The sequence below is a fragment of the Equus asinus genome, chromosome 10, assembly GCF_041296235.1.
Source record: "Equus asinus isolate D_3611 breed Donkey chromosome 10, EquAss-T2T_v2, whole genome shotgun sequence".
NCBI lineage: Eukaryota > Metazoa > Chordata > Mammalia > Perissodactyla > Equidae > Equus > Equus asinus.
In genome coordinates, this window is record NC_091799.1 from 76,157,003 (window position 1) to 76,169,946 (window position 12,944).

The 12,944-nt window shown below is 37.5% G+C and overlaps 1 protein-coding gene across 4 annotated transcripts in view; it reads left to right on the top strand.

The window, feature by feature from the left end:
* C6 (complement C6) overlaps nt 1-12,944 on the top strand; it is a 58,600-nt gene that overhangs the window by 14,227 nt on the left and 31,429 nt on the right. For all 4 annotated transcript variants that reach the window (XM_014867418.3, XM_014867417.3, XM_070519713.1 and 1 more), the window contains exons 6-8: nt 3,271-3,409; nt 6,592-6,792; nt 10,352-10,592. In XM_014867418.3, the coding sequence (XP_014722904.2) occupies nt 3,271-3,409; nt 6,592-6,792; nt 10,352-10,592 (581 nt within the window). The remainder of the gene's footprint in view (nt 1-3,270; nt 3,410-6,591; nt 6,793-10,351; nt 10,593-12,944) is intronic.

The following is a 12,944-nucleotide window of genomic DNA, read 5'->3' on the forward strand; positions in this document are numbered from 1 at the left end:
CAGCAACAGTTGCAAATACAATCTCTTTTGATTAGAATAAAAACCAGAAACTCAAGGACAAACTCAAGGACAGCAGTAAAATGGAACAGCCATTAGTCTGGAAGGAAGGGGAGTCAGACTTTAGCCACAGTTCTGCACTAACTCACTATATCATAACCATGTCATTGAATGTCTCTGGGCTGCTGCTTCCTTATATGTATATTGGATAGCTACGAACCGATTTGAAGTTCTGCCCTAAGAATTCCTATTAGAGTTGATTTCAAGGAGGGTGTTTCAACAACATCTTATCAACGTGCAGAAATGGTTTCCTTCTTTTTTCTTCCCCGGAAAGAAAACCTCAGCCAAAAACTCCCACTGATAATCACATTTTCTAATGTTCTGATTGATGAGGGGTGACATTCCAAACTCACCTCTTGTTCAGTTGGTCTAGACTCTAGAGTTGCAGATGGGGAGGACCACATGCTGTGTGTACTTTGGCAGAAGGACCATGTGGCCCTCTGCCAACCAGAGCTGTTGTTCCAAGGATTCTCAGAAATGAGCAAAACCTGCTGGCTCCAGGACAGCCAGTCCTCTGCTTGCCTCCCCAGGGACTGGGAGTTTTGAGAACTGCTTACTGGAATCTCTTTCTAATCTGCTGGCCTCAGAATCTCTGCCCCTCTCCTACACATGTCTACCCACAAAAGATAGCTTCCTGGGTGGCTGCACCTCTTTTTAAATGGCATCTCTCCAAGAAAGAATTTAACAAGACGTACCAACTTTCCTACCTTGCCAACATCAGTCACCGGGTCTAAAACTTGAAGGAAGAATCAGGCAATAATAACATACTGTTTGTTTTTTCTCAGGCTCAGCTAAGGTACAAATGCATACACACGCACTCACACACACACACACATACATACATGCACACAAATGCATATTTTTATATATATAATTTTTTATTAAATTCAAAAAGTTACAAGATATGACACATAATGTCAAATTAGATAAAAGCAACTTAGAAACCTAAAATATTAAAGGCCTTGATGTATTTGAAACACCAAAATATTTAAAGTCAATTTCAATACCACAGACAGAAGGAGAAAGAATAGAGCTGAAAATTGCTGCATAGTTTACTTAACACCTAAAAGAGTCCTCAGGCATGCTCTGATAGAGCCACGTGCACAAAAATCCTGTCTTCAGGCTCTCTGCAAGCAGCTGCTACCTTCACAGATTCCTTACGACCTGGGACCCATTTTTCTCAAGCCCTTTCTTGTTTGTGACAAACACAATAAGTACACAGCATATGGTAGTCTGAGTTCAACAGTTCTTTTTTCTCTCATTGATCCCAGTTAACTCGGAAAACAAAAATGAATGAGTCTTGAACACGTGTCTGTTGCGCTAACTTAAGCAGTTTAGAAAGTTCTTCCCAGACCAGCTTCTCATACTTCGTCCCTAAGATACCTATTGATACAAACTCAAATATGGATGCGAATGAACCTCAAATTATGCTTGCAGCTGAGTATGAGGTTCTTACAGAACCCACAGGAATCACTTCTTTTTTTAACAGCTTTATTGAGATGTAACTCGCATACAAATTCTCCTCCTGTGTGCCTCTTTTACTCTCACACTACTACCATACTCATGACACTTCTGACACCAGATGTGTGAGGTTTTCTCCCACCAAGCAATTCTCTCTGACACCAGCTGGGTGTCCTACAATTTAACTTAATTCTGACACTATCTACCTGGGCACAGTGTCAGATCCTGCAGGTTAAGGGCCCAGTCTAAGAAGACTGTGCCCCCTACTTCAGATGCCACGCTCAAGTCCAGGTTGTCACCTGTGCTTCTGACATACCAGATGTTCTAACAACTCACTCCTTGGGTTTGACTAATTTGCTGAGAGTGGCTCACAGAACTCAGTAAAACAGTTTAGCTACTATTTACCTGTTTATTATCAAAGGATATGATAAAAGATTCAGATGAATATCCAGATAGAAGAGGTGAGTAGGGCAAAATATGTGAGAAGGGGCGTGAAGCTTCCATGCCCTCTCTCAGAGCACTACTCTCCCAGCACCTCCGTGTGTTCACCAACCCGGAAGCTCTTTGAAACCCGTACTTTTGGGATTTTTATGGAGGCTTCATCATGTAAGCATGATGGATCATTAACTCCATTTCCAGCCCTCTCCCTTCTCTGGAGAATGGAGGGTGGAGCTGCAAAAGCCAAGCTTCTAATCATGGCTTGGTCTTTCTGGCGACCCACCGTTATCCAGGAGCCCACCAAAAGTCACCTCATTGCAACAAAAGACACTGCTATCACTCAGGAAATTCCAATGGATTTAGGAGCCCTGTGGCAGGAACTAGGGTTCAAGACCAATATTAGAACAAAAGATGCTGCTGGTGCTCTTCTCACTCAGGAAATTACAAGAATTTTAGGAACTCTGTGCCAGGAACTGGGAGCAGGGACCGTTAGATATATTTTCCATTATCTCATCACATGTAATCCAATATTACCAAAATTTTTGTCAAAAAAACTTCCTTTTTTCACAGAACAAAAATACCTATAAGAATTTGGAAAACTATTAGCACCCTGGTGAAGTTTTTCATCTACCACAAAACAATTTCTTAAATACTTGGTTTGTGAAAGCTAATTAATCTCTGTGTGCTTCAACTTCCTCCTTTGCAAAATAGGTATAATAATTATGCCTACATCACATGGTTATAATGAATATTAAATAAATATAATAAATATTAAATATAGGTCAAGCAGTGCTTGACTTATAGTAATAGTATGTAAGCGTTTGTTAAATAAATTTTAAATATTATTACAGTTACTAATAAAGCAATAGTAATATTATTACCATTCTATTAAAATATTGCTATTACTATCTCATTATTAACTCTCTGTGAGAATTCCTTTATTGTACCATACAGAAAGGAAGCGGACCCAGAATGGCATTAACTATGTGATCATTTATTTCATAATCTGCTTCCAAAGTTTGCACTGGCTTTGTAAGTCATGAAATAATTATAAACTCAAATTTTATTTCATGTTGGAAGCCGACAACAATTAAGTGAGTGGAATAAGGAGAATCTAACAGAGCCAAAAGGGTTGAGTTTTGGCTTCCAGTCCTTTCTGGATGCTTCACTATAGACTAGAAAAAATGGGGTTTCCTTCAAGTCATTCGTCATGAGTCAAAAGTGTCTAAAAGAAGAATTTCTTTCATATAAGTAAGGTAAATTTTAAAGATTGCTCTACATGTATTGAATTCTTGAAAATTACTTTGTTTCTAGGTTTCATTTTCTGGCAGGAGAGCCCAGAGGAGAAGTCCTTGCTAACTCTTTCACTGGAGGAATATGTAAAACTGTCAAAAGCAGTAAAGCAAGTAATCCATACCGTGTTCCGGCCAATCTGGAAAGTGTCAACTTTGAGGTATGACAGCCTATCATGGCGGCACTCCAAGGCCAATGGTGATTAAAAGCTGAATTTCCAATGTAAAATTAGTGATGAATGAAGGGACAGGATAAAAAGATAATGAACAGTTTTATCACCTATTATACATTGGTGTTTAGTCCTTCCACAACCCAATGAGGTCAGTGTTATTATCATCAATTTACGGATGAAAAAAGTACTATAACTAATTTGCCCAAAGTCAAACAGCTAGTAAATAGTGGATTACAGACTCAAGCTGAGGTTTCCCAAACTCCGGATGTTACCGGCTCCAAACACAGGTTCTTTTACCTGACACACAAGAAAGATACCAAAATAAAAATGGGAACACCAGGTTTATGACAAGGAAAGACCGCCAGACAAGGAGATGGGAGTTTGTTAGAACTCAGATCCACTTGCTCAAAGGAAAAAAGGTAGGGTTTTTGTTTAAGGTTTTAGGTAGAGGAGGGGAAGCATGTGACCTTGCTGGTTCGTGCCTTCCCACCAGCCTGCGGTTGGCCTTGTGAGGCTGCTTGTAGGAAGGAGGATGGTGAGATAAGGGAATCCACAGGTGAATATCCTTCATTGTCTGCCTCCACAGTGGATGGTGGATTACGGTGCCAGGAAGCCAAGGAACTGGGGTGTGGGAAGCTTCAGCTTCTTTTTTTTTGAGCAAGAGTAGTCCTGAGCTACCTACTGCCAGTCCTCCTCTTTTTGCTGAGGAAGCCTGGCACTGAGCCAACATCTGTGCCCATCTTCTTCTACCTTATATGTGGGATGTCTACCACAGCATGGTGTGCCAAGTGGTGCCATGTCCACACCTGGGATCTGTACCGGTGAACCCCAGGCCACCGAAGTGGAATGTGCGCACTTAACCACTGCACCACCCAGCCAGCCCCCAGCTTCTGCTTCTTGATAGTCTCTGGATATCAGTTTCCCTGTAATAAAACTTCAAAGGACTGGAAAGCAGCCAAAATGTTAGCATGAGGCCACCTGGGCTCTAACCATTCATAACTTCTATTTGCCTTGTGAAGTTCAGGGATACAAAGGTTTAAAAAACTGACATTTACATATGAATGTAACTTAGAGAAGCAGAGGAAGTGGAGAGTGCTTTTGGTTTTAACCCCATATATGCTGGGTTTAATGTAGGGAAACTGATATCAGGGCTGGTGTCACAGAGTCTGTGCTTTCTACAGTGAACATACAGCTGTAATATATACCCACACAGATAAATAGCTCCATTTATTCAGAATTTTCTCCTATCGTAGATAGCTCTTTCAGGTAACCACAAAATTTAGACATAAAAAAGTGCCTGGCTTCTAAAAAAATCAATATGAATCTAAATATATTGGGGGTAGCTCTGCTTATCTTCCTTCCCATCTTATAAGTTGGTTTGGTTTTCTGTTTGTTCTCCCAAGTGGTAATGAGCAGTATCATGCCTACTCCCAGAATCTAGCCCAGTGCTTTACACATGGTAAGTGCTCCATACTTGTCGAACTAAAGTAAACAGTCTACTTCATTTAATTTATGGTAAGAGAAACAGGAAAGACATGATTTTAATGGTGACATACATGCCTACAAATTTGACATGCTGGAGAGCATTTCTGAACGTCTAATGATTTCTGAGATATTTATGGATAGTAAAAGTTCAGAAACATTCATTCAACATTTCCTTTTAAAAAAAAACCTTTATATACATATAACTATAGGTATTTTCCAATTTGATAAACTCAATTTAAAACCATCTAATGTACATATTAATGAGTGTGGGAAATGTCCTTGGGAACTGCCAAATTCCAACACCTTTTGGAAGACTTGCCCTGAGAAGTCCCATCTCTGCCTGGAGGTAGAAGTGACAAGAGTAAGGAGGGGCCTCTGACCAGGTAAAGAAACTACCCGCTGTCTCCCTTCAGATCCAGAAGTTGCTAACCCCAGGGCCCACCAACACCAAGGGAGGTGGAAGAGGTCTTGCCGGTACCCTGAATAGGAGCTCAGAAGGTACTTTTTTCCAAAGAAACAATAAAATCAGGAATCCTGTCAAAGATGGTACTACTCTTACGATGTACAGTATTGAATAGGCTTTGTTGACAGAGCTAAAACCCAAACATTTACATATAATATTGTTATGTTGGAGGATGCTTTCTAGCTCCTAAACAACCAATCAATGAGGTTACTTTCAAAATACAATACTTTCCAAAAAACAAAATGTGGACGTTTTAAATGCTAACCAGCAGGCACTTCAATATCTGAAAGTAACACTGAATTTTGGACCGTATTTTCCTGTTGAGCAAGACTCTTGCAACTGGGTTATTTTGTCTTTCTTTGACTGATTTTGCAGGCTATTTAATCGTGACATGTGGTTTGCCTCACAGTGCATTTTAATATTGAATATTTTAAAACAAGAAGAGGTTGTTTCCATTGCAAACCAGACAAGCATCTTGAACATAAAGAAATACTCTTCGATCAATTTACTTTTCAGCTTAAAAAAGTATCTATTGTTGTCTTCTTACCAATATAACCATAACAGGGATTTAACTTGTAGTTGGAAAACATCCTGCTCTACTCATAGCTCAAGTCAAGTCCCACTGGCTTTTTCTCTTCTTCCCAGACCAAGTCAGTGAAGACTGATAACCCGCCACCAGGCAGAACCAATCTATTCTTTGTCCTCTGCCTTGTAGACATGGCCAGTAGAGTGCTGATGCCCAACATTGAATAAAGCTAAGGGGATGGGAATGGAACCAGAGCAGACAGGACCTACCCTTCCCTTTTCTAGCCCTCAATTTTCTGAAAGATACCTTAAATTAAACTCAAACTGCATCAAATTAATAGGCAGACTGAAAATAGTCCTCGTTGCTTATCACCTCAGTAACTCTCAGTTTAGGAGTCATTTCCTTGAGCAAGCTTTTCCTGGTATTGCCTCTCTGGATTTTGTATATTTGTGGCAATCCCGTTGACAGTACAACACTTGTCACATTGAATTAAGTGTCTGTGATTGTCTTTCTTCCTAACTAAACTATTGACTCCCTGAGGGCAGGGACTAACATTATTCCTTGTTCCCTAGCAAAACGAGTCCTCAGTAAATATTTATTAATGCATAAAATGAACGAACGATTCTTGCATCAGATCTTCACAGTAGCTCTGGTATTTCCTAAGTTATGTTTTATTTCATATGGATTTTTCTCCAGGTACAAACTAAAGAAGATGATTTGGAAACAGATTTCTACAAGGATTTAATTCCCCTTGGAAAGAATGAAAATCAACAAGCCTCAGCTTCGGGCGTAGGGAGCAGCAATTTTCATTTCCCTGTTTTTTATTCCTCAAAAAGAAGTGAAAGCTCTACCCATAGCTCTGCCTTCAAACAAGCAATTCAAGCCTCCCACAAAAAGGTAATACACGTGGTTCTTGATCTTTTTATTCTTTCCTAAAAATTAATGCCAATTCCAGCAATCATGCAATGAGAAGGGGAGAGTTTTCACATTAAATCAGTAAGATTTCTAACACAGATTTAAATAGTTTCATGTCTTGTTCTTGTTGTATCTCACTTTAAAAGTTACAGAGGTAATATGTATAATGATGCTCCCTGTCTGCATGCGTTTTGCTCTGTTTAGGGTTGTGTTTTCTTTATTGTAACTTTTCTTTGTCTTACTGTTTTAGGTTTATTTCTTATAAACTGCAAGTAACAGAATTTTGCTTTTTTGAGTGTAATCTGACAGTCTCAGGCCTTTGCTAGGGAAATTCAACCAACTCACATTTAATATACTCACTGAAACACTTGATCACATTTCTTCCATCTTTAATTTTTCTACTTATTTCATTTTGTTGCTATTTCTTGTTTCTTTACTTTTTCTGTCTTTGTCACATTTCTATCTCCTCCCTCTTATCCTTTTGGTCATTTTGGAAGTTCTACTAAACTTTGAAATTTTGATTATAGTTACCTTTCTCTAGTTAACGAGCATAATTAAACCTGTGTTTTTCTTCTGTCACATGAAATAATGTCTATAGCCCCCAAAAAGATGTTTTATTTACCTGTTCCCCACCTCCCATCCTCACTGTCTCCTTGAGAACACATTCACTTCCCTACTCCCCCACCACCGTGATCACAGATCTCCAAACCCTCAGTTTTATTGAGATAGTTCAAAACGTATGTGTTCCAAGCTATTCATAGGTATCATTTTGTATTTGTTTTTATGTTATATATATTTATTTGTTTTTATTCTGACTCTTGTCTTCTCTATTTAAAGATTCTTCACATAACATGTAAATTCAAAGTTAATAGTCTGTATTTTATATTTGTGTTATATTTTATATATGTATTTGTATGTATATGTGTGTGCATATATGTATATCCCATTTACTCCTCACTGTCTCCTCTTTTCTCATCTTCTCTTTCTTGAAATCCTTGTTCTCATTCAGTTGTCATATTTTTATATTTTCCTCAGGTAGGATACATGCAAGGTATATCCCCTAAATCTTTATATATCTAAAAATGTCAACCCTAGGGGCCAGCCCCATGGCCTAGTGGTTAAGTTTGGCACGATCCACTGATATGAACATGTAAGAAAAAACGAGAATAAAACAGATTCCTTTTATAACTAGATTATTAGTTCAGTTTCAAATGGGTCACAGAGTGTCCCTCAAACTTACCAAATTATATTCTTAAGACAAGATAAAATTACCGGGAAGTAAAAATATACACCCCCACCCCCAGGCCCTTCCCTTAATTTCCTGATCCAGAATATCTGGGGTCGGGCATGTGATTCTGGCTTTTTCTTTTTAAGTCCCCCAGCTCACTCTGATGTCGTATCCAGGATTGGAAATAATTGCCTAAAAATATAGTGAAAGATGGGGAGGGAAATGGAGATGTTGAAAGAGACATAGATAGACAGATCTCAGTCTCAACATTAAGATTTGCTTCACAGAATTAGTTTATAAGTGCTTCAAACATATTAGAGGACATTTGTAAAACCCTTATCTGTCAGTAAACAGCTGTTATTTGATCCTCTAATAGTCTGCCCCAAAGTGGAAACATTTTGGGCTATTCGCAGTATCGGGTTGGATCCTATGAAACTGCGACAGTCAACTATTTTTGACTCACAAAATTGTCCACTTAATATGATTCAACCCAACATCTTTGATTAGATCTGAACAGAATAAGGAAATCTCAGGTTAAATCGAAAATGCCACTGCAACCTTAAGTCTTCAAATAGTGAAAACAAGTTACCACAAACTTGAAAATCAATCCATGCCCTTTGGTGGAGCTTAATGCGCTTTATTTATTTATTTTGTCAATGATTGATCTGACTAAACATTTGTTGGGCAGTCTGTTTCAAAGTCAAAATACCAATTATTGCAGTAAGATTCAGTGCTGTTTCTGAATTACTTTACAAAATTGAACCGACAAAAAGATGGTTAAAATAAAGCGAGATCTCACAAAGTGTTGAAATAGATCGTACGTAGTTAACAACCTACTGTTACATAACTCTTTAGTCTAAAATAGCCTATTCCAGCCATCAGGCACTGGCAAGTGGAACGCTAGAGAAGGTGATGTGTTGAGTTACCCAAATTTCACTTGTATTTTCCACAATTTAGTTTTTAAAGCAACCTGAAAATTTTGAACCGCCCATTTAACATCCCTGTCTGAACAGGCATTTCAGAGACTCAGTGAGTAAGTGTGCTTCTTACTAAAAGCACAACGCCCCTCCAATTTTTGAAAACCATGGTTCTATGAAAAAATTCAAGTATTAAACTTAAAAATAGAATTAATGGACACTTACTAAAATGTAAGCTCCGCAAAGGCGTGAACTTTGTCTGCCTTGTTCATTTCTGGGCCCACAGCACCTGAGATAGCAGAGCAACATAAATATATTGAAGGCAACAAGGTAGGAAGGAGGGAAAGAGGAAGGCAGGAAGAGATATAGGAAAAGAGAGAGAGTGGAGGACAAATGATGACTCTTTTTCATTTCTTGTGATTATTTTTTTCTTTTGTTTACGCAGCTGTCCTAATTAAACATACAGGAAGATAGCTGTTTAATAATTTACCACCACAATAAAGTTATTTCACTAAAATATACTCCTTTCTCTGTTACTCTTACTCAAACACTACAATTTGCTAAAATTGAGATATTAGATAAAGTATACAGAATTTTTAAAAAATAGTCTACATGGCTGCACTCATAAAACTCAATGGATACGTAGAAGGGACTCTAACAGAGTGAGATTTTGAACATAGTAACAACCACCTAATCCTAAATGAACCTCAAATAACAAGAAATGATTTAAAAATACAATCTTCAAACAAATATTTCTGCTCATGGGTGGAAGAGAGAGAATATAAACAATTTTCTTTAATTTTACCCCCTAAGTAATTTAGAATCATAATATTTGGAGTTGAAAGGGTATGTAATGTCACCTGGTACACAGACGAGAGCTGTATACCAGGTGACATTTCATAGCCGACTGAGGCTTGGAAAATTTAAAGGCTTTCTCCCAGTTAGTGACAAGGTATGACTTGAATCTCAGTTGCATAACTTCCCGTTGAAAATTTACATGATCCTTTTTAAATTATTTGCATTAGCAAGGCCTTCTAAGTAAAAACTTCGTAAGGATGTAGTCACAATTGACAATCGAGAGAGAAAATTTTATTTTTCTGATAATTGATCTCTTTCCCATAGAATAACATATGCCTCAGTCACAGTTTACGTTATTGAGATAATCTTGTCTGTTCAGCACTTTGAAAGAGCACCTCATGGAAAGGTGCTGGAAAATAAAATGAAAATTATACTTTTGTACATGAGAACATGCAATTGAGAGTTAAAATTGTTGGCGTACTATGACTGGAATGAAGCTAATGATAAATAGATGACATTTAATGCTTGATACCTCAAGCTTTCATTACCTTTAATCATCTTTATTTTTTTTTTACCTCTTTTCTCCTCTTCCATTTAGGATTCGAGTTTTATTAGGATCCATAAAGTGATAAAAGTCTTAAACTTCACAATGAAAACTAAAGATCTGCAGCTTTCTGATGTCTTTTTGAAAGCACTTAACCATCTGCCTCTAGAGTACAACTCTGCTTTGTATAGCCGAATATTTGATGACTTCGGGACTCACTATTTCATCTCCGGCTCCCTGGGCGGCGCGTATGACCTCCTCTATCAGTACAGCAGCGAGGAACTGAGGAACTCAGGTATGCTTGCTGCAGCCCTCATTTCTTTTAAGTGATATGATAGCATGCAATACATTTTTCACTTTATCATTTTAATTCTTCTTCTTTATTGACTTTATTAGACTCTGCTTTATTTCGAAAATAATATGAACAACCAAAAAGTACAACTCAAGCACACAAAATAAAAATAGAAAATTAAGACAAAAAAAGAAGGAAAAATAAATATGCTTAACCTCTTTGACTGGGCATCAGATTTTGTCTCTGAATTTCCTGACATCTAGGAACAACATAAGCTACACAGGGGTGGTAACTGAAAAAGAGAGACACATGCCATTATCTCAAGGAAGACAAAATGTGTCCTGGAACTAAATTCTAAAAGATAATTTATTTATACTATTTGTATAGGAGATAATAATTTTATAGATCAATAAATATGGCAAATTCACTAGCAGTCTTTTTCTTTTAATGAGTTTAACTAAAAGCCAAGGGCATAAGATGAAAGAGCAGTTAAGGACTTGGCAAGAGGCTGAGTTAATGTAGCCCAGATATGCACCTACCATTGATAAAACTTGAAACCAAATGAGAAGCACTTTTGTTTAAGGAAAGATTGCAACTTTATATCTTGGGATATAATCAGTGATATTTTTCTGCTTACGCATAAAATAACAATATAAAGCTTGGTTTATGAATAAATTTTGGTTTCTTAAGTATTATCTTAAATTACCAATATTAATTGTTATTACAGCTTGAGCTCCTGAGGATAAATTTGTTTTCAGATTCCTGTGTGAAATGACGTAGGGTCTTTGTGATGATTCTATCATGTGTCTCTTGAGAACATGGCTGGGAAAACTGTACGGTAACTAGAACTCCACTGGCCACTTCCCCGAAATGAATCAGAATTCTACATCATGTAACTTTCATACAAAAGAACCCAGGAATTTCTTTAAAAAGACAACATCAGGCCAACCCAGGGGTCAATAGAGTATCAATCGCTCTGTTCTTACACCTCACTGTGGCAAATACTAATGCTCAGTGTGACTGCCCTGAGTCCTTCCAAACATTAAATGACCAGATATCCCTCATGATCTGCTTCCTAAGAGAAGAGATGGAATAAATGTCTTTGAGAAGGACTTTCAGTAAGAAGGTATTAAAAACATTTTACCTGACAGAGTTACTGAAATCCAAAAGATTTATGCCATGATGGGCTTTCCACACTGCCTGTCCCTTATGTCCCATTTCAGTTATCCTTTCCACTGAAGCAACGTTTGCATGATGAACCGGACGTCTTCTGCCACTGAGAATAGCATCAATGTTAATGCTGAGCAAAAATGGTTAGGGGAAATCTCTGCCCCTTGACTTGATTTCATCTCACCCTTGGGATGAAATTATGCTGGTCACTGCTGCTGTAGCCTAGAGAATAATTTTGCCCTGGATGAGCTATACTTATCATACATTCAGAGCAAAGCTTCTAAAGGCTTTGGGATCAGGTCAGTTAAATAACTATGTGAATCTTTAATCAACCACCCAGCATTTTAATAGCTGAAGCCCCATAACCAAAATGAAAAGGGAGGAGCTGCATTTTCCTACTAAAACATTCTTACCTATTCTTACCTGCCCTCTCTTTTTCTATAAATAGAAACCAGCAAACAGATATGCATAATAAGGGAAAGAAAGGGAGCTTGAGATGTGATAGGAACTAAAAAGATATAACCCTACACATCGACATACACATACATACACACGCTATATATAGTATTTATAGTGTGCATATATATAGGTATATTCAATATGTTCAATAAAACATTCTTACATATAATATATATTCTTATATATATATATATTTCTCTGAGTCACAATAATAATATTGGTGTGCAATTTTAATTGTGGTTAAGATGAAGCACATTCACACAGAAACAAATCTCAATAAACTGGAATTCTCTAGTGGGTGTGTTTACCTGTTTTTGGCCACTCTCTAGATGAATACACTCTGGGCTCCTCCCTTTTCTCTTTCTATTCCTTTTCCCCTTATCTGGCCATTACATGGAACTAGAGTATAGGCTTAGTTTTTGTTTACTTTATTCAATAAGAATTATATCCCTTGTCATTAGTTTCAAAAAAATGGCTTGAATATTTCATAGTCCTTTTTCTCCCTCAAGAAGAAGGAAACGATTAAATTGCTTGTTATTTGCCTCCCTTGATTTATTCCTCTGTTGTTCAGTGTGCCATAGTCAATTTAAAACCTTGAATAAAAGTTGACATTGCTTCAGTGTGCAAGGTGAAAAGAATTTCAGGAATACAGTGAAAACATTAAACAATTAAAATATCATAATATGCAAGATGGTAATTTTAAACTCCTTTTGTTGGGAAGTCATT